This window comes from Poecilia formosa, unplaced genomic scaffold (assembly GCF_000485575.1).
Source record: "Poecilia formosa unplaced genomic scaffold, Poecilia_formosa-5.1.2 Scaffold140, whole genome shotgun sequence".
NCBI classification, from domain to species: domain Eukaryota; kingdom Metazoa; phylum Chordata; class Actinopteri; order Cyprinodontiformes; family Poeciliidae; genus Poecilia; species Poecilia formosa.
The window spans coordinates 1,100,351-1,120,504 of NW_006800079.1; the positions used below are offsets into that span (position 1 = coordinate 1,100,351).

A 20,154-nucleotide genomic window follows, 5' to 3' on the forward strand; every position below is an offset into this window, starting at 1 on the left:
GTGGACTGTCGGTACAATTTCACATATATTTTTTTAAAAACTATAATCTTGAATTTATAGCGGATTTTTCTATTGTATTTAATGTGAAGGGTCAGATGTATACATGCTCTTCAATAATATCTAACTAAATGTCTCTGATGAAGTTGATCTTTGACATCATGCTTTTTGAGTCTACATTATGATATTCTGCAGCACATGATCATGAAGAAAAAAATATTTTTTATAAAATAAGTACTACAGATTTGAATAATAAAAAAAATACATTTATTTATTTAAGACACAAATTCATTAATTTGATGCATACATCTCCAGTTTACTTAAAAAAATGACACATCCATTAATAGTTTGGGAACGTTTTAGAGCATTGAACTGTGACACTTGTGGCTTTCCATAAATATTGTTATTTCTTTGTGTTTTAGGGTTTTGTTTGATTAGGTTTAAGCTCCAAATGATATAGCATAAGTGGGCTGAACCTTCCTTCAACAGCTGAGGGTCCACAGCTGCATCTTCATTTAATTTATAGCATCTCACCTCTTCAGTTCATTTACAGCCGGTGAATACATGCCATGTACTAACATCAATCCTGAGCGAGTTACAAAACAGCACAGCCATTAACATTTAACAGCCTCCAAACGTTACCTATTGGACGCTTTCTATTTATTACTTCCACTAGCAAAGATACACAACAGGTCCCTGGCAGAAACTGCTGTGTTAGCACTATTAGAGCAGAGGACATAGAGATGAGAGAGGACTAACTGCAGAAGTTGCACCTGCAGCTTTGAGACGTGTTTCTGTATATCAAAGTGATGGAGGCTGCCTGATGCAGAACGGAGGACGAACCAAGGCTGCTTATTGTCCTCTCTCTCCACTTTAAACTCTATTAACAGAAGTTTTGTTGATGGCTAAACCATTTTGTGTTTGGGATGGGGGTGTCATTCCTTGATGCAAAGACAAATAAGATGTCATGTTTTATGAAGCTTAAATTTACCATGCATATATTTCTTCAAACAACAGGCCTGTTTAAAAAACAAAGTTCTTTACAATTATTTGATTGTTAGAAGATCTGGTGAACACTGACCCAGTAGTCCACCTATCTGGAGATAACAAAAACAAAAATGTTTGGAAAAATAAAACTGAGACATTCAAAGTGGCAGCATCATACTTAGGGTTTGTTTCACTGTATTTTGAATTCCCATAAAGCACTTTGAATAGAGTTTTGCATGGATGGTGCTATTCAAATAAACTTGCCAGGGGGCATTTAATCAAAATGGGTGTGGCAGTTTGTGTTTAAGCCTATATGAATAATTTCCACTGTGTGAGATTGGAAGAAGAATCTATAGTGAATTTTAACTGGAGGACCTGATTTTAATACACTGGAACTATTTGTATGATCAAAAAAAGAACGGTTTAATCAAATATTTTAAAGCCCTAAATTAATGATTTTCATGGCCATGATGGGTGTTTCCTACATTTTCCTTCAGTATTGCATTGTAAAAATATTTATGGTTTTTGGCAGTTCATGTATCGTTCGCTCAGTGTTTCAGCAGTTGCATTAATAATATAATGATAAGTGATCTAAATAAATTATTCCCAGCATAAACAAATATTGTAAACACATCCTACGCTGTGTATTGATAAAAAGCTAATGTTCCTCCCCAACTTCTGAGTTAATTAAAAATCATTAGCTAGATCATAATTCATGCATACTTCTAACTTTAAAACTTTATCACAGAAGATAAAAAAAGAGCAAAAAAAAAAAAAAGAAAAGAAAAAAGTCTTACATGCACAATGCTCCCTCTCCCCTGGGGTTCATTAGTAGCAATGCAATTCAGTGACCCAGAAACTAAACCTAGCTCAAATGAATTAGCAGATCTACACATGCAGGCAGTTCAGCTACTAATTACAAAGTCGAACTCCTCCTCTCAGGGAGGGATTCCCTCCTTTGAAGATGAACCAAACAGTGAAAAGCCAGGATGTTTTGTAAATACAGCTCCAGCATTTGAAACGGTGCCAGTGACTGGAATGTCTGGTTAACTTTTCAACACTTGTTAAATAGAAGTGCTGTAGTTTACATTATTGCAATAGATTCTTGTTTACATCTGAGATGACTGATTCTGCCTAATATGTACATTTTTAGAGAAAAATATGGGCTGTAGAATGCAGTAATCAAATTTAGATGGAAAAATATAAAACTTTTTGTCTGGAATTTAAAAAAAAAAGAAAAATCATACTTACTTGCCTCAATTTTGAAGCTGAAGCAGAGAGTCAATCCATATTGCCAGTTTATTGCAATATCAGTACATGTAATGCACTGATTAAACAAAAGATTCAAGTGAGTAAAGATAAGGTTTGTGGACTTTGCAACAGCCTGTAATTTGTAAGGGGGAAAAATGATCTTACTGAATAAAACAAATCTCTCTTGTAAATAAGATTTTGGATCATAATGAAGCAACCTGTATAAATAAAGGCAAAAAAAAAACAAAAAAAAAAAAAAAAAAAAAAAAGACATGTTATAGATTCAGTGTAACTACATATAGTTAGTAACAGCGTCAGCTGTATTTTTAAAGGAATTTGACTACAGATTATTCAAAACATAATTTCTAAGATGTATCACCTTAATTAGTGTTCCCACCAATGGCTAGACCAGTGAGAGCCTGATTATGCACTCCCTATCTAAAAGTTAGATGGAAATTTTGTATGATTATTAACCCATCTCAGTAATCCCAAAACTACATTAAAATTTGTAGCTGTAACAAGATAAAGTGTGGGAAAAGTCAATTGGTATGAATGCTTTTTGTAATCTAGGTTCTTGTTGAATTACAAGAAAACAGCAACTCAGTCGTGTTGAACAATAAATCTACATTTTAATGTATAAAAGGAAAACAAAGGACATCATCTAAACAAATGAGTGCTTCAATGTTTTTTTTATGCATAAATAGTCTTTTATTAATATTGTTAATAATGGAACTGGAATAAAGTCTGTAAATAAAGGCATTTTGACATAGTTAATTTTTTATACTTCAACTCTACTTTCTTCAAAGCTGCATACAAGCTGTACTAACTTTAGAAAGTATTAGAACAGCAGTAGAAGGGGTTACTACATCATGCTAAACAGTTTTTGCAACATAAGTAAGTTACTAAAACATATTGGGTTCTCTCATGTTTCGCTGCTTTACAGTATGTGCTTTATTATTGGGGCGCTATCCCTTTAAGAAAGTGACAGCAACAAGCGGCTGAGTAACTGGTCAGGAACTGGTCAGGAACGGACGGGGCTGTGGAGGAATCCCAAAACTTTTCCAACTCAGTAAAGTTCTCTTTCTTCGCTGGTTCAACTCACTCGCAGCCTGTCACTGGACGGGTTAATAACTTCCGCGCTTCCTTGTGTATCTGTGGACGATAAAGTAGATGCGAACGGCTGAGTCGAAACGAGAGGAAAACTTCTGGAATGATGCCCGAGCGACTGCATCCCTCCCTCCTCCAAAGTTCAGCTAAGGTGGCTAACGTTAGCTAGCACAGGAGCTGCTTGCTGAGCGCGATGCGAAACTTTTTGTATTCACCAAAGCGATTCGGAGTAAGCTCAGTTGTAGAAAAAGACGCGTGAGTATAAAAAAATTGTCTAAATGTGAAAGCTTTCATCGTCAGCTTGCTATGATAGCCGGGGCCAGGGTTTAGTATCAGGCTAATCAGCTAGCTTCTTTTTTTATCAGAACCTGGTAAAGTCGCAAAGAGGAATAATAACGCGACACACCACTCGTTTATGAGCTCCGATCATGAAATGATCGCAGCACTTTTACGTTTCATTAAACTTAGTTTATGCTTTGACCTAACTGAACAGCAGCATCTGCAAGACTTGAGGAGAGATGAGGGGAGAAGGTGTCCACCGAGATGACCACTGCATGTTGATTAAAACTGCAGTTATGTGCTGACTGCTGCCTGTTAAATCACTATGACATTTCACTTTGGAAACTTTTTAAAGAAGTTGCTCTGAGTTCTGTGGATTTATCTGTGCAGCTACACAAAAGCAGCCCAGTGCCACTCCTGGTTTTTTTTTGCCAACTATTTTTTTAGTTTTTCTGTGCCTATAATCACAACCCTAAACCTGTTTGTGGTGCACTTTGCAATTTGGAACCTACCTCCTTTTCGTCTGTTACACTATCTCGGATAAAGCTGAGTGTGTCAGGATGAAGGTGACAGTAACTTTTGGACAGACAGGTGTAGTTGTGCCCTGCAAGGATGGATGGACTGTGAGGGATCTTATCCAGCAAGCCACCCAGAGATACAGGAAACTACTGGAGCAGGTAATTAATAGTACTTTTACGATCTCCATTTCTGACAAATGTGATGCTTTGACTTGGGCCGGTATGAGATCATAATTGTATGATAATATTGAGTACAAGTACCATGGTTTCTCATGACTGTATTACCACACAGCATTTTAAAGCTGTAGTATAAGTTGTATAAGGTGAAGTGTTGTTTTAAAAATGTATTAATGGTGGATGACACTCTTTTCATTTCCCAAACTTGACTGTCCAACCAGAAATATTTCCAAATCGTGAACTTCTGAATGCACATTTTATTCAGTTGAATAGAGTGTTTGTATCTTGAAAATTTGTAGGTATTTGTAGGTGATGGAACTATTTATAATGAAAAAAAAAAAATGTGAATGAAAAACGTTTTCACTCATTCAAAACGAGCACAACATTCAAAAATAACTATGAACCTTTTTAACTACTTTGCAAAAGCTTTATATGGTAGCATGTTAACAAAACAGTAAAAAGGAAAATAAGAACACTAAACAAAGTTTGTATGGGACACCTTTCAAACAGTTCAGGCTTATTTTTATTTATCCACTATAGATGTGTGTATTTCTGAACACTCCCTTATAATGGTGTCAGAAACACATTTCTCTCCATGCTTGTACATGTTATAACCTGCATGTGCTTACTGCTTTTGGCTGCATGTCAAAAGCAGTAAACATTCAGGATAGGCATAACAAAGGTGTGGATTTTGTTGTCAGTGTGTGTTAATGCTGCAAAGGATTGTTTTGTATGATAGTTGTTCAGTTAGTTAGCCTATTAAAAAAATCCCACTGAGGTAGACATTCACTCCTGACACAGATTGCTATGTGCAGGTTGCTAAAGCTCACAAAACGTGAAGTCTACTTAAAAAAGAAAGAAGGGAAAAGAAAATATTGACACTGAATTTTTTTTGCGATAATAATCACCATTATGTGAATTTTTTAATAACGTCCCAGCTGACTGTCAGTGTGTAGCAGCAGGTAAAAGTTGGAAATCTTTCAGTACTCTATTCAATAGAGTTAGAGGAAACTCAACTTATTAAATTTTAGTCGTAGAGTTAGGAAGACGGAAGAGTTTATGAGTTTTAAAACGATATGTTTTCAAATTGTTGGTATGTGTCTTCGGTGTTTAAAAGGCAGCTGTGTTAGCAACTTTGCCAAGGGTACCAGATGGATCAGTGTGTTTGTGAAAATGAACAAAACCATGAACAATTTTTGCTTTTCTTTCTGACGGTCAGACTTTTCAGCCATCAGCTAGACAGATTATTCCTTATTTTATTATTTTGTAATAATATGCAAAGATTTCCATGAAGAATGTCAGTAGAAAGCTAAGATCCGTTTTTATGAAAAAGTACTTTCATAACATTTGATGTCCCCAAAGACACAAGAAAATCATCCAAAAGCTCTTTCATTTTTATATCATTAAAGAACCATAAGATTTTCAGAGCCCTAAGTCTTGGGAAATTAGACAAAGCCAGGGAGGTCCGGTTCTCCATAACTGCTGTATAAAAAATTAAAAGCGTATCTGATATGAATCGGGATGGCCCAGACAGGAGCAGACACGAGTCATTTCCAATTTAGTTGTGAGTGTAAAATGCAAATGACTCCGTCTTGTGATTCCTTTATGACTGCTGTTGATTCCCTGCACTGCTCTCAGGGCAGGAACCCCGTGACCTCCATCAGACAACCAAATCATCTCAGTGACTTGCTTCATATTGGGTCCATTATTCAAAAAGCACAGCAGCCTTATGGATAGATAGGCTCAGTTTTGATTGAAGGATAGATGTGTCGAAGCAGTGTGTGTATGTGGGAAACTTTGGCTGGAGAGATGCCCTCATTTTCCTCTTTTTTGTCCTCTCTGCACCTTTTTTGCCTTTTAATCTGCTATCCATATACCACCCTCTCAGCCCACACAGCTCTCATTTATCATTCTTATCTTTCACACCAGTACATCTCTTCTCCACCTTCCACAGCGCCGTGCACACACAGCTAAAAGCTTTGTTTCCCCTTCAGGTAAACTGTGCTTCCTCTTTGTGCACTTCCCCTTTAATGAAATGGCTCAGTTCCATATAGAACTAGGAAGGCTTTCTTTTTTTACATCTGCAAACCAACTGGTTTTGCAAACTGATAACAAATGGATGGAGATTTGTGTAGCTCATATTCGCTTTCTATAAGCTCACAAAGTGTTAACGATTAGTCATTATTGATTATAGTGGACACTGAACCTGTCATGGCATTAAACTTCCTGTGACAAGAGCTTTTTTGTAGTGTACAGTGTGTGTGCCCTTCAAACTTTGCGAGGGAGGGTGCTAATGAAAACGTGTTGTACGTTTTCATTAGCACGTACACCACGTGCTAATGAAAACGTGGTGTACTTGGTTGTACTTGTGCACCGTATAATTAGTAGTCAAGTCAAGTTTATTTCTATAACACATTTTTCCAAAACAGTGATTTCAAAGTCAAAATGATCAAGCAAATACACATCAATTATGTTGATCAATGTTCCAGTTACTAAGTAGAGGCAACTCTAAATAGGTGGGGTTTTAGCCTTGACTTATAGGAACTCAGAGTTTCGGCTGTTTTGGGACATTAATCATTTCAGCCTAAAAATGTTCTTCAGGTGATAGAAGGCCAACTTTGTAACTGTATTTATGTGGCTCTGAAAGTTCAGGTCTGAGTCCATCATTGCGCCAGTCTAGCTAATGTACATACTGGCGTGAACGAGGATCCATATGGTAGTAAAAAGTCCTAAATTTGATATTTCAATGTTGCTTTTCAAAAAGTCTTTACTTTATATTTTCCTTATGATGTTATAACTTACATTTAGTAACAATTAAGTTCTAATTTTTTTTTCATTCATTTGTGCATGTTATTGGTTGATGGCTTTCAAGTATTTACAGGAATACTTTGAATACTGGAAATGTTCTTGAAGTGATAGAAGGCCACTTTGTAACTGTATTTATGTGGCTCTGAAAGTTCAGGTCTGAGTCCATCATTGCGCCAGTCTAGCTAATGTACATACTGGCGTGAACGAGGATCCATATGGTAGTAAAAAGTCCTAAATTTGATATTTCAATGTTGCTTTTCAAAAAGTCTTTACTTTATATTTTCCTTATGATGTTATAATTTACATTTAGTAACAATTAAGTTCGAATTTTTTTTTTCATTCATTTGTGCATGTTATTGGTTGATGGCTTTCAAGTATTTACAGGAATACTTTGAATACTGGAGGCCCACTGTAAGTGAAGCAACTTGCTAATGTTTCATTATGAAGGTTTAAAAAGTTCTTCCTACCAAAACCTGCAGAGTGTAGCAGATTAGTTACAAATCTACCTGTTAACTTTGTAAATTTCAAATGAAACACAGAGGATACTTTTTTGTTATCTCTAAATTAGTTTAAATGAAACTGAAAAACAAACGAGCACACACTGTGTTGTGCTGGACTTTGCCGGATTTGACTTAATTAAGCACATTTTAGATCTTAATGTTCACTGAGAGACAAGGTGAAAGCTGCATGTGTTTTTCTGTACCCCTCTGTTCCATTGATCAAATCTTTAAACACATTGTTTTCCACGTGTGTCAAAGAAATTATTTGGCCCAGATTTGCACCATGAGTGAATTTGAGCTTGCTGTTCTCTTTGTTCTCTTCTCCATCTTCCCTCCTTCCATTGTAAGTCTCTCAGTTAATCCTCTTCCTGCAAGTCCTAACATTATTATGCTTTTCCTCCTCATATTTTTGATGAATTTTAAGATAAATATTAATATTTTTTGGCATAAAGTTTTTTTTCTGCCTCTCCTATCACAACCTTTCGACTATCGACTCCTACACATCTTTCTCCTCCCTCTCTTGTTGGACTCCTTGGGAATTTTGTTTTTCTCAATTGCTTCATCACATCCGTCTTTACTATGTCTTTCTTTGTATTTCTTCTCCATGTATTTTTCCCCATGTGCTCCCCTCCCCCTTCCTGTTCATGTCACTCAGTCATTTTTCGGCAACACTAATCGGTTGTAGCTGTATAATTATTGCTGTTAATGTGTTTCAGGATTAGAAAGCTGGGGTGACTGTGTTGTAAAGCCGTCCAGTCTCCCTAATCTTCCTTCACAGTCCTCGGCAAATCACATTTTAAAATTCTCACTGAGGCAGCTTGCTTTCTGTCTGTCTTCCTCAGTCTTCCCTCCCCCCATATTCCTAATGCTACTTAGTGAGTTCAGTGTTGTATTAAAACCATTTTTATTATCTTGCGCATTCTTGCATGTGCATCACTGTTAAATTGACACTCTTAGGCTCATTTATGAGGTCTTTTGTTAAGAGTTCTCAGAACTGTTAAAGAGAAGCCATTGCTTAACAGAGGAAAGCAACATCTAGTTAAGTGGTATGAAAAGTGTGTGGTTCCTTGAAAATGAGCTGTGAAATGAGCATAGGAGAACACTTATTTAGTTGTTGCTATTTTGTTTTATTGAGCTTTTAGAAATGTCTTGGTCTTCAAACTGGAGGCTACTACACATCATGTATAATAATGTGAATAAATATATCAAGCAGGGCTTGTGTTATTCTAACCTACTTTAGCATATGAATATTTGAAAGTTATGTTAAGAGTATAGAGACGTTAAAGCATTATAAATAAAAAAAAGAAGAAAATATTCAATGTTCAGTATTATGTAATGAAAAAGGAAAATTTCTGGTGAGGCATAAATCTGGACACCTCCACATTTATGTCCACTCAAAATTGCTTCATTTGCATATAGGGATATCATATTACTTGCACATGATTAAAACACAATTACTCTGCATATAAAGGGGGTTTGTCCAGTTTAAACTTCAGACACTTAGCTTGGTAGAATCCTTCACCGCTAAAAGGGAGAATGAACACAATTGTATTCTCTAGACATATGATTGTAACATCTTATGATTCTGGTTACCAATGAAAAGAAGTCAATAGAATTTGACATGAGCCATGCAGTTGTGCAGAAAATAATGGGATATTCAAAATAATTGTTAAAATGGCTGTCCAAGCAAGTTTATCTTTGATGACAGACTGCAAAATCCTAAAATAAGTCTTTAACATTTCTAATGGGACCCACAACAGGCTTTTGTCTAAATACATCAATAACATTATTTGATATGTTTCGTCATTTCAGTTGTGATTAAAATAATATGGCTTAATGGAAATTGTATTGTATTATTTTATTTGAAGAAGTGCTGTTGCTCCTGAAAATTGTTACTGAAAATGGTCCACCAATCTGAAGGACATAGTATTTCTCCAAATGTAGGCTTTTTCAGCTGACACTTGGTTTGATCTGGAAAATATATTAATTTCATGAAAGTAATAATGTTTAGATATCCCCAGTTTTGCTTCTCTTACTCGCACTTCCAATAATTGAAGATTTTTCCTAACCCTAATGTTTCCAGCACTAATTTAAATAAACTTGAATTGGATGTCTTGGATTGCAATTATAAGATGCAGTCATAATAAAATAAATAATACATTGATTTTTAGGTGCTTTTAAATCTTGTTTCACACTAACTGGTGCACAACCTTAAACTAATATTTATGAAGCTCCTTCAGTTTTACATGACTCTGGACCAACTTTTTGCACTGCTGCTGGTTGGCTAACTGTTTTACCAACAATAAAGTTGGGTGCACCCTTTTTGGCCACATCACATTTGAAGTACTCATGATTCAATTAATTTTGATTTGAAAACTTCTCATCAGAAGTACAACAGCCCTGAGCATGATGCACTATATTTCACTGTGGGCTTGGTGTTCTGTTGTTGTACTGATTTTCTTGTGCCAAATATACTTGTAGGTATTGGGGCTTAAAACTTATGTAGCTCTTTTTACAGAGGCTACATTCACCAAACAACAACCAGAAAATACTGTGAGGGTCTAATACTGTAGTAATATGTTCAAAGTAGTCTGTACACTCTTACAAGGCAACAACAGCATTCTCACATTTATCAGTCAACTCAGTTCAGCTTGACCTGTAATTATATGATTTATTTCCAAGAAACGGCTCTGGAACCAGAGCTATCAGTCTTGATTTATGAATGCGGATTTGTTGTGAGAGAGTGTGTGGCTGTATTGAGAAAAATACTAATATTTTTCAAACAGTAATATTCAAAGAGGTCACTGTGGTGAAATCAATAAGTCTTTCAAATAGGTAGCTAGCTTGCATAGCACAGAGAAGAAGAGGCGCCAGAAAGGGAGGAAGGAGAGAAAAGAAACAAGCGGAGGCTGTTTTCATCGGGAGTCACCAAGAAGTTATTACAATGTTGACGGACTTTCTTAATTGACTTTGACGAAACAGCGGAGTGTGTTCCTTGGGGTTTTCGAATGTGAACAAATACTGATTGTTTTTTTGTTTTTTTAACGCTACAGTTTTCCTAAGTTTTAATTAAAAAAAAGGAAGTTCTGAAAAGTTGTGAAAACAGTACCTACTGTGTCTAGTTCAGTTGTGATTAGGTGGAAAATGAAACCAGTCGATCGTTACTTTGTTGTTCTGTTTATAACTTCAAGTATTACTGAATGTGGTTTGTTGTAAAAGACCACACTTCAGTAAAACCGTATGCAGCAACACTGACTTTTGTATTGATAGACAAAACAAACTTTGGGAAATTTATCAATAGACTGATCTACTCAAAATCAATGGTTTTTAATAGATATAACATAAGTGTACTTTTCCTACATTGTTTTTGTTTGATCACATTAAAAACAAAAAATAAACACACACTACATGTGTTGCACCTTAACACTTTTAATTTTAGAATTAGAGAACTCTTACTTAATTTATCCATAGATAATTTATAACTTCAGTATGCATTCATACTGAAGTTTTACGTTTCAAACATCATAGATGAAGTTGGATAAAGAAAGTCACCTGTGATCAATATTCTAATTTTTTACAAAACCATGACAGAAAATTAGCACTTTAAGCTGCTATCTAGGACACTCCACACCAAACTAATGCAAGAATATCATGCAGAACATTAAGGACCACCAGTCTGTTTTTTTTAGGAAGCAGACCACAGACTTTAGGTTTTCGGTGAAATGGTGGCAGTGCAGTGAGAAATATCAGAAGCTCAGTTGATGTTTTTGTTAAAATTTATTTTCTATTCTTAAAATAAGACATAATTTTTGTTGAATGAATTACTAACCGAATGGTACTTGTTAACTAACACCAGCTGGTGATCAGCAGTGTCATCCCGGATGAAGATGTTAACTCCATACAGCCTAATTATTTTGTAATATTTCAAAGAGGAAGTTGTTCTGTTTTGCCTTTAGTTTGCATGAAGTCAAAGCTCAACTATTTGAGACAAAGACTTTTTAGGTTGTTTAATTTTATAACAAGAAAGTTACCTGACACTTGTGTACCACAGTCTTGCACTATAACGGAAAGAGGCTTACCTTCACTAATTTTAACATGCAACCAAACAATCCACCTGCTCTATCAGCTGACTCTTTTAGTTGCTTGGCAACATTCCAATTTCCATATTGGTTCCATTGGGATGACGCATCCGATTGTCATCCATTTATTTTTTTATAATTATCTGTTGTGATAACTTTGATAGATAGGGATGTACTTAAGAATTTCTAACCCCTGGCTGAAATCACACGCAAAAACAATCTAAGTATTACGACGAAAATTACCCTTGACAAAAACTGCTCACACTTGCATGTTTTTCAAACATCAAAACATACTTTGATCAGTATATCTTATTGATTTGTTGAATTGTAAGAAAAAGCCTCAAAAAATGGCAAGACCAAAACCATGTAATTTAAAATGTGTGTACTTTGTTTTGCCATGGCTTTATCCTCCTTTAAAATACTATGAAAATGTGTAAAGTATGAGCTTCTAAACATCAAGAATCCCTTTACAAAAATTTTTTGCTGAAAGAAGTTTGCTTGGAAGACAGGTAAGCAATAATTCCAGTAGGTTTGATAGCAATGTAGAAGACACCTGAGAGAAAAAGCTCATAAAGTTGTAAAACATTCTGACTCCTTCCAGGTCACAGACAATTATATTTGAGAATGTGGGAAAGGCAGGGAGGAGACGCGTGCCCGATTTTCTTCAGAAAAACCGCAGGGATGTGTTGAATTCCTCATTCTGTTCTGTTCTGTTGACTTAGGTAAAGAGCAGTGCTTTAATGTTCTCTTAAATCAACCTACCACCAACCTTTCTGTACACGATGGGACCTGGTAGCTTGCAATCAGCTGCCACACTGAGCTTTCTGACTATGTAGGAAATCCGATTCATGGAGACAGTGTGGGCAAGCTGTTCAAAAAGACGAATCCTAAATGTTAAATTCCAAACTGTACTTTAAAGTCAAAAATTTCACTTACAAAGACGTGCCTTTTCTTTTGTATTAGATCGATCTGTTTATGATTCTGATGTTTGACTTCATTATATCTTTTTATTTCCTCTTTGTTTATAATTAGGATCCCTGACACACATTTTTAATCTAGATCACTTAGCTTCCATCTATCACCCTCTAACTTCTCAACTATTAGCTCTGTGCCTTTCCTACTGTAAGAAGAGGTCCGAAGGGGCGGCTGATGACCTAAAAACAGTTGCAGGTCACCAAAGGAATGAGGGTGTTGGTGTAATGCAAATAACTTCTGCCACAACATTTTTCACTGCTTCATGGAGATAAAACATTATTGGTCCTCTACAAGAGGGTTAGTGCCTGCAAAACTCAGCTTTAGTACACAGAAAAGTGAACTTTCCTGGAACTTTATGTTACTAGATGTTAGAGATAATTAAGTTTTGTGGTTGATCAATATACAAAGAATAATAAACACATACAGTATTTGCTGTAGTGTTTAGTCTACCTGCAAAATAGATCAATTAGTTTGTATTATTAAAGCAACAAAAAAAAGTTATTATGCTCCTCCTAAAGTTTTTTTCTCTTTGTATAAAGAACTATTGTCTAGACATTCAATATGTAATCATTGTAAAAAAAACACACAGGTTGCACAGAATTGTTACAGAAAAGTGCACAACCTTCTCTTCTCACTTCTTCTTTTGGAGAATAAAAATAATTTTATGTTTAGCATGTCTTTTTGTCAAAGGATAGTCAAGATGAATATGCAGATTTTGTAAGCACTGTTTGATGTTGATGCTGGATTGAGAATGTGAAGTTATGTAATGTTGCCAATGCAGTTGTGTCAGTGTCAAAGTAGGGCTTCTTTAAAATTAAAAACCTGAACATATGCCAGGTACTATCAGTTGACAGTGTTGATGATGTGTAAGCTAGCTTGGTGTCAAACTTCACAGCAGCACACTGCAGTTCATTTGGAAAGGAAAGCAGGAATTATGAAAAGCTAAGTTAACCCATGCTCAAGCAGTGTAAAACAAAAATTGGAGAAATGCTTTGATTTTCAGTGGTAAAAAATGCAGTTGGAGTGGGCAGAGACTATGTTTAACTTGTGAGGGTACTTTATTGCAAGTTACATGCAATGTGATACACCAATACAGTATAGATTTATATGCGTTTTTTACATCTTGTGACTTTACAACAACTAACTCCAATGAATTTAGTTCTATTTAGTTTCCCATTTTCTTTGTGCTTTTGCAAGTAATTTCTGTTTCTCTGGATGAGCTGAGAACAACTAAAACATCATTATCCCAGAATAGAATAAAATAGACTAACATATATGGTGTGTCTTCTAAACCAACAAATAAGTACTGCATCATTGCGAAGAGAAAAGAAAATGACAAATAATTTTCTAATTATCTTACAAATGAAAAAAGGTGTGCATTCACTTCCTTTTTGTCAGTAGAACTACCTTTTAATGTAATTACATCTGAAAGTGTTTTACAAGATAGCTGAGCCTTGGTCAGAAGTTAGGTATATAAATCTTTGCTTTGATTGGACCATTCTAATATAAGCCAGTGTATTGAAGCTGTATTTTTAGGGATGTTGTCCTCTTGGAATAAAAACTTCTGCTCCATGTTTTCTTCATCTTGATTTTCTTCCAAGACTGCTGTGTATTTTGCTCAATTCATATTCCCATCAGCTCTGATCAGAAACCCTCACAGCATGTTGCTACCACCACTGTGTTCTACTATGGGAATGATGTGTTTGTGGATCATGTGCAGTTTCACTTTTCCAGCACAGATAGTGTTTTGCTTAGCAAGGTAGCTTACATCAGAACACTTTCAAAAATGCAATAAGACCAAATATTTTCCATTTTATGGCAATTACAACGTAATATAGACAGTGTGTCATCTTTAGATTAGATATAACGAAGCTGATATTTCCAACTTTTTAAAGACATGTATGACATGTATCTGCCAGAACAAATATGTCATAACTGTAATGTTCTCAGTTTTGTGTCTGTGGGCTCAAATGAAATTAGTTCTGTGAAATAAGATACAGTTAAGTTTGCGTTCTGTGTGGATTGGCCTTTGGAGGCATGTACAGGAACACAGAGTGGCTCCTCTGTTCCTTGCACCTGACCCTGAAAGAAAGATTTAATGAAGCAGCTCCCTGTAATATTTTGATGGATACCTTTCTGTAGGCTGTGTGCGGCTTTTAGGATGTGGGTGTGTGTATGCACTCGTTTTGTTGTTGTCTCAATATGTTGTTCGACAACTAGCTCTGTGTAGTCAGCTGTCCAGTACAGTGTCGGTGTCATTAATCACAGACCCAACACAGCAGAGAAAAGGGGGTTAGGAGGGAAAGAGAGTGGGCCAGGCGAGAGTCGTAATCTGTACAAGGCACCTAGAGAAAGATGTGGAAGATGTGTGGAGGTTGGAAACAAAGGGAACCGAGGGGAGGCCGGTCAAGAAGAGAAGGCTGTTTAAGCTTGCAGGCAGTAGATAAGGTTGTTTGTGGATGGTTTGAGTTTGGCTATATTCTTTTTTTTTTTTTTTTGGAAGGAGACAAACGATGTTTTCAAGAGCTGACAGTTTCTTTTTGCCTCAGTGAGATATTTGTGACATGCTTCCAGAGATATAGGGCAGCAGCTCTCTCTTTCACCTTTCGCCGACATGTTTAGTCTGGCTACTTGACAGCATGGAGATATTATGCATTAATGTCTCCACCAAAAGAAAAAAATGTGTTTTTGCTAACCTGTATTATTTAATTTAAAATTAGTTATTCATACCCACCTATTCACAGTTTCACAGGTTCAGCTGTTTGCAAATTTTTCAGGGCAATGTAACTGATCATGGAAAACTGATCTAATCACAGATTTTTTTTGATGATTTATCTAAAATATTTGAAAGAAAATGCAACTTGGGGAGCAGAAATACCTATGATAATGGTACTTGACATGCTATTGGCTGACATTTACAAAACAGCCAATCTAAAAGCACCATTAATTTTCCTTGCCGCTGATTGACTGTTTTCCAATAGTAGAGATAAGACTGCAGATCTTATCATCTTTGGTAGTGCTAAGATGGTTCCCACTGTACATTTTAATGTATATTAAGGTCTATTTAATGTTTGAGCTATTGAAATAGGCGGTTATAAGCATTTTTAATTTTTAATTTCTCCATTTTTATTTACTCAGTGATCCTCATCATTTCTCATCTAAGCTATTTCCCGAGTTTAGTGATTCTTTTAGTTTAATGTTAATTAGTCTTCTGGACTTTTTAGTGATTTGCAGGCGGTTCTGGTCCACTAGCCTGACAAATGCCATAGTTCTACTGTAATATAGAAATAAATTGGAAATTGCACATTAGCAGCAGTTCTTAATAGCAGTTGCAATGTGTCTTAATGTCAATTGTTAAGGAGCAATGTTTGTGCAGTTTTTAAAAAAATAAAAATATGACTCAATTAACTATGGTACAAGGATTAAAAGGGCAAACAGCCAGATGGATGAGTTGTTTAAGCACATTTAACCTTTCTTCACAAACAACTTTTCTCAAAAACAGTGGAAAGGACAAAAAGTTGCGAACTTTGACTATAAATTGACACCAATGACGGTACGCAGGATAAAGGTAGCTGGTGGCTATTTACACTTTCTTCATTTGACCTCTGTAGATGAAACTCACAAATACATGCGACTTTATGAGAGAACTAATGAGATTTTAAAAATTGCTGAAATTCAAAGGCTAAATAAATGACAAAATAATATTCCAGTTATTATCTAACAGCAGATATCAATTGTTTGCAGCTTGTTGATTTTCAGTTGTGTTCTGTATCTTAGGAGGGAGATTTTGTCGTTCGAACCCATCATGTTGAGTACTGTGACGGGGGTATTCTGGACCCTGATGACATCCTCAGTGATTTGGTCGAGGACAAAGACAAGGTAAGAAAGCTGTAAGGCAGAATGTATGCATTGTGTGAATTATTCTTCTTAAGGAAGGAATTTTAACATCCAAATTTTGTAAATGCTCCTTAGTAATTATTAATGTAAATTTACAATTTCCATACTTTCTTGAAATCTTGAAAGGTAAGGAATTTGATTTAATTACCACATGGATCATTAAATGTTTTGAAAAGAAACTGGGTATGGAAAAGTATTGTCTTTCCCAGAATATATATATTTTTAACTTTTCATTTTCATTTATGTTTCTGATTGTTTGTTTAAATCTTATTTTATTTTATTCCTTGAATTAGTTCCGGGAAATAGCTTAGATCATTTCTCATCTAAGCTATTTTTTTCAGTTTAATATTAATGTCTATTTCAGGTTTTATCCCTTCCCCTCAACCTGCCATTTTGCTCTCCTTCCAGCTGCATCTACTCACCTGTGATTAGCTCTTCTTGTCCTTTTGTCATTCCCACATCTTCCACTCCTGTTATTCCACCTTCTTTTCTTTTACTCTAGTTGTTTCTCTTCCGATTTTCCATCTAATGTCTAAAGACTGGACATTAGATGGCATTCTGGTTTTGCACTTAGATACTACCGTTGCCCCATAAACATGACATATACTCAACAAAATATATGTCTGAATATTCAAAAATAAGTTGCCTTTTGCTTTTTGCCATTCTAGCCATCCAAACATCTGTTTTGCCACACTTTTTCCATCCATTTTCCTCCCCATTTCAAGTTTTCACATATTGCACATTTCAACTCAGACCACTTTTAAAATAGCTGTCATAAATTAATTGTGAACTTTAACATTTGCTTTAAAAATGTGCCAAAACCTGACTGAGAAATCTGAGCCTATATAAACATGGGCTTTTGAAATGAAATTGTGGAGGAACTCTTTAGATGGTCCATTTTCAAAAAAAACAGATGGTTAACCCAAAACAGGCTTACATGGCTAAGCTGTTCATACTGTCTACACAGTTCCAGAAAAACCTGCATTAATCTTCGAATATTTTATACGTCTGATTTGTCTGTATAATACATTTAATGCCTACCTATTAAGTAGTCACTGAGACAGCTTAATACACTGTGAAGAAGGAAAAGTGTGTATGCAGCTATCAGTATATTTTGTGTGTTGGACTTTAAATGTATGCATGTTCACACTCCAGTTTATTGAGCTGCTATAGCCCACAAGCCATTCCCTCGGATAGAATATTGCTTCTCTAGCAAAATTCAAAGGTAAAGGTTTTAACTTGCCTTCAGCAGAAGGGAATACCATTACCATTTACTTGAGGCAAGCCAAATCCATATATTTTTAGTTTTTTTTTTCTTAATTCCCCCTCTAGGAAAGTGTCTGTTTTTTTTCTTAACTCTTCAGAAAAGTCTATTTCTGAGAGCTTTGTCATAGAGTATGGTATAATGTGATAAACAACCTGGATGAAAGACTTTCTGGCTTAGGACATCAAATGAATCTCACTGTATGGCTCTTCGAATTAAACAGAATCAACACGTTTTAATGAGCTTGGTTCCTATGGTGAACTGAATTTTTCATTTAGGTCACTTCTTAAAAAAAAGCCAAGGAACCTGCTGGCTAGAAAGTGTAGTGCACAACATATCTTCTTTGTGTCCTTGCCTCACACTGTATGCCTCTAGGGGGGTCTAAATTCAGTTGAATATATGGGAATTTTCCTGCACTAATTAATATCAAAGTTGCTAAAGTTGTGATTTTTTTCTGTCCTTAAGCACCTTTAAGCACAGAAGCCTTCTCTTTCTTGTTAACCATGAGTCAGGCTTCTTTTCTTTCCTTAATTCAACAGCGGTCTTTGTCTATGAAGTTTTTAAGAGCAAAATATTTCACCATCATCTGAGCTGGGAGTGTATGTATTACAAAAACTTATTGCCATGGTTTTAAGGGTAACATGGAGCAGTTTGAACTCATTCTGATGGCAAGATTTCACTTGTGCTTTGCTTTAATTTGTAATGCTTTATTATCCAGAGGTGTCTTAAGCTCCACTTTTGATGAAACTGTACAGCTTACAGGAGGGATGGCCAATTGTTTTTTTCTACAAACAGCTGCGACTCTTGAGATCTGGAACATTTGCTTTTCTTTAAAGTATATAATTTTGTCTTCTTTTTTTTCTCTGAATTAAGTGTTTATTTGTAATTTATTATGTTTGTGTTACTTCCTTTAACAGTTCTGCAGGTTGGTGTTGTAAATGAGAAGTAGTTTGCTATCGTCTCGCCTGGTTAAATAAGGGCAAACAATATAATAAAATCTTGTGCACAGATTTGATTTATATTGGTGTAACGAGCAAAGCGATACATGTAAATGGACTGATGTATTGTGATAACATACTGTATTTTCAACATTTACTTATACCACTAAGATAAAAGATGTTAAGAAGAAAAGGTGATTTCCTCCCCACCCACATTTTTTTAAACACCAGCATATTTTAAATGGGACACTGAAGAGAAAGAAAAAATATTTCAGTACATGAATTTATTGAAAATAAATCCGACAATAAGAAATGCATTTTTGTTTAAACTCACTGGTGACTCAAAAATTGTTTTTCATGGTGTTAATACGTTGTACAGCCTCTTTTTTAAAGTATAAAACTTAGACAATTGCAATAACCATTCAAAAGAACCAATGATGGCCCATTTTCAGTTCTCTGAGTATTTTTATTTCAAAGATTTCTTTTTTTTATTTAAAATGCCCTTTTATTTCAAAGTTCATGACAAGGCTCCCAAATTCATTAGAAAAGGCACAGACCCACAGCATCACAGATCCTCCACTGTACTTAACAATGGGGCCTTTCTTTGTGTGGTTGCTAGATACATTTGAGTGCTCTTCCAGCCTCATTTATCACAGTTCTAGTTATTTTAAAAGTCTGAGTTATGTCTCTGTGTCTAGACATGAGCAAAGGCTATTTCTAATAATCTAATGACCACATATTTGCATAACATGAAAGGTTATTTTGCCTTTCATTTTGAAAGACTAAGAGAAATGGACCTTTGTTTCATTTTTTATTTAAATTTCATTGATTTCTGATTAAAAGTTTCCCTGATCAAGTTTTAAATAAATAACAAAATGTTAAATTTTTCATTGAACTTTTAGGGTTGTTAATAATTGTGACACCATTTATTTTCATTATTTTTTCTGCTATAGTTAAAGGTTCTTCAAATGTTTTTTTTGTGTGCGTGTAGTAATGCTGTTGTAGTAAAAAGTGAATTTGATTTATTGTTGTTTTAGTGCATACCAGTAAGTGTGTTTGGTGCTGTAGCCTGACAAATGGTGTAAGAGGAGAAACACTTATTTTGATCGATTGTATGAATTATGGAAGCATCTGGAAGTCTCTCCTCCCAAAAGGCAGTACATCTTCATATGTTGTGTACACCTGACATAATATTGTCGTGATATATTTCTAGATTATTCTAAAGTTGTAATAGGCAACTTGCATCAAATCCAGTTGTACGGTTTTGATAGATGATTTAAATAGATGAGCCTTGATGAAGCCAAATACTGATTTCTTCATATATATATAAAAAATTCCCCTCTCACCCTCCGTGGGTGGTCTCTTTCATCCTCTGAG

General features: G+C 35.3%; 1 protein-coding gene across 1 annotated transcript in view; it reads left to right on the forward strand.

Moving 5' to 3' along the window:
* Positions 1–3,231: 3,231 nt before the first annotated feature.
* LOC103145332 (partitioning defective 3 homolog B-like) overlaps positions 3,232–20,154 on the forward strand; it is a 219,865-nt gene continuing 202,942 nt past the window's right edge. The window contains exons 1-2 of the mRNA XM_016676721.1: positions 3,232–4,298; positions 16,456–16,557. Of these exons, the coding sequence (XP_016532207.1) occupies positions 4,182–4,298; positions 16,456–16,557 (219 nt within the window). The 5' untranslated portion in view covers positions 3,232–4,181. The remainder of the gene's footprint in view (positions 4,299–16,455; positions 16,558–20,154) is intronic.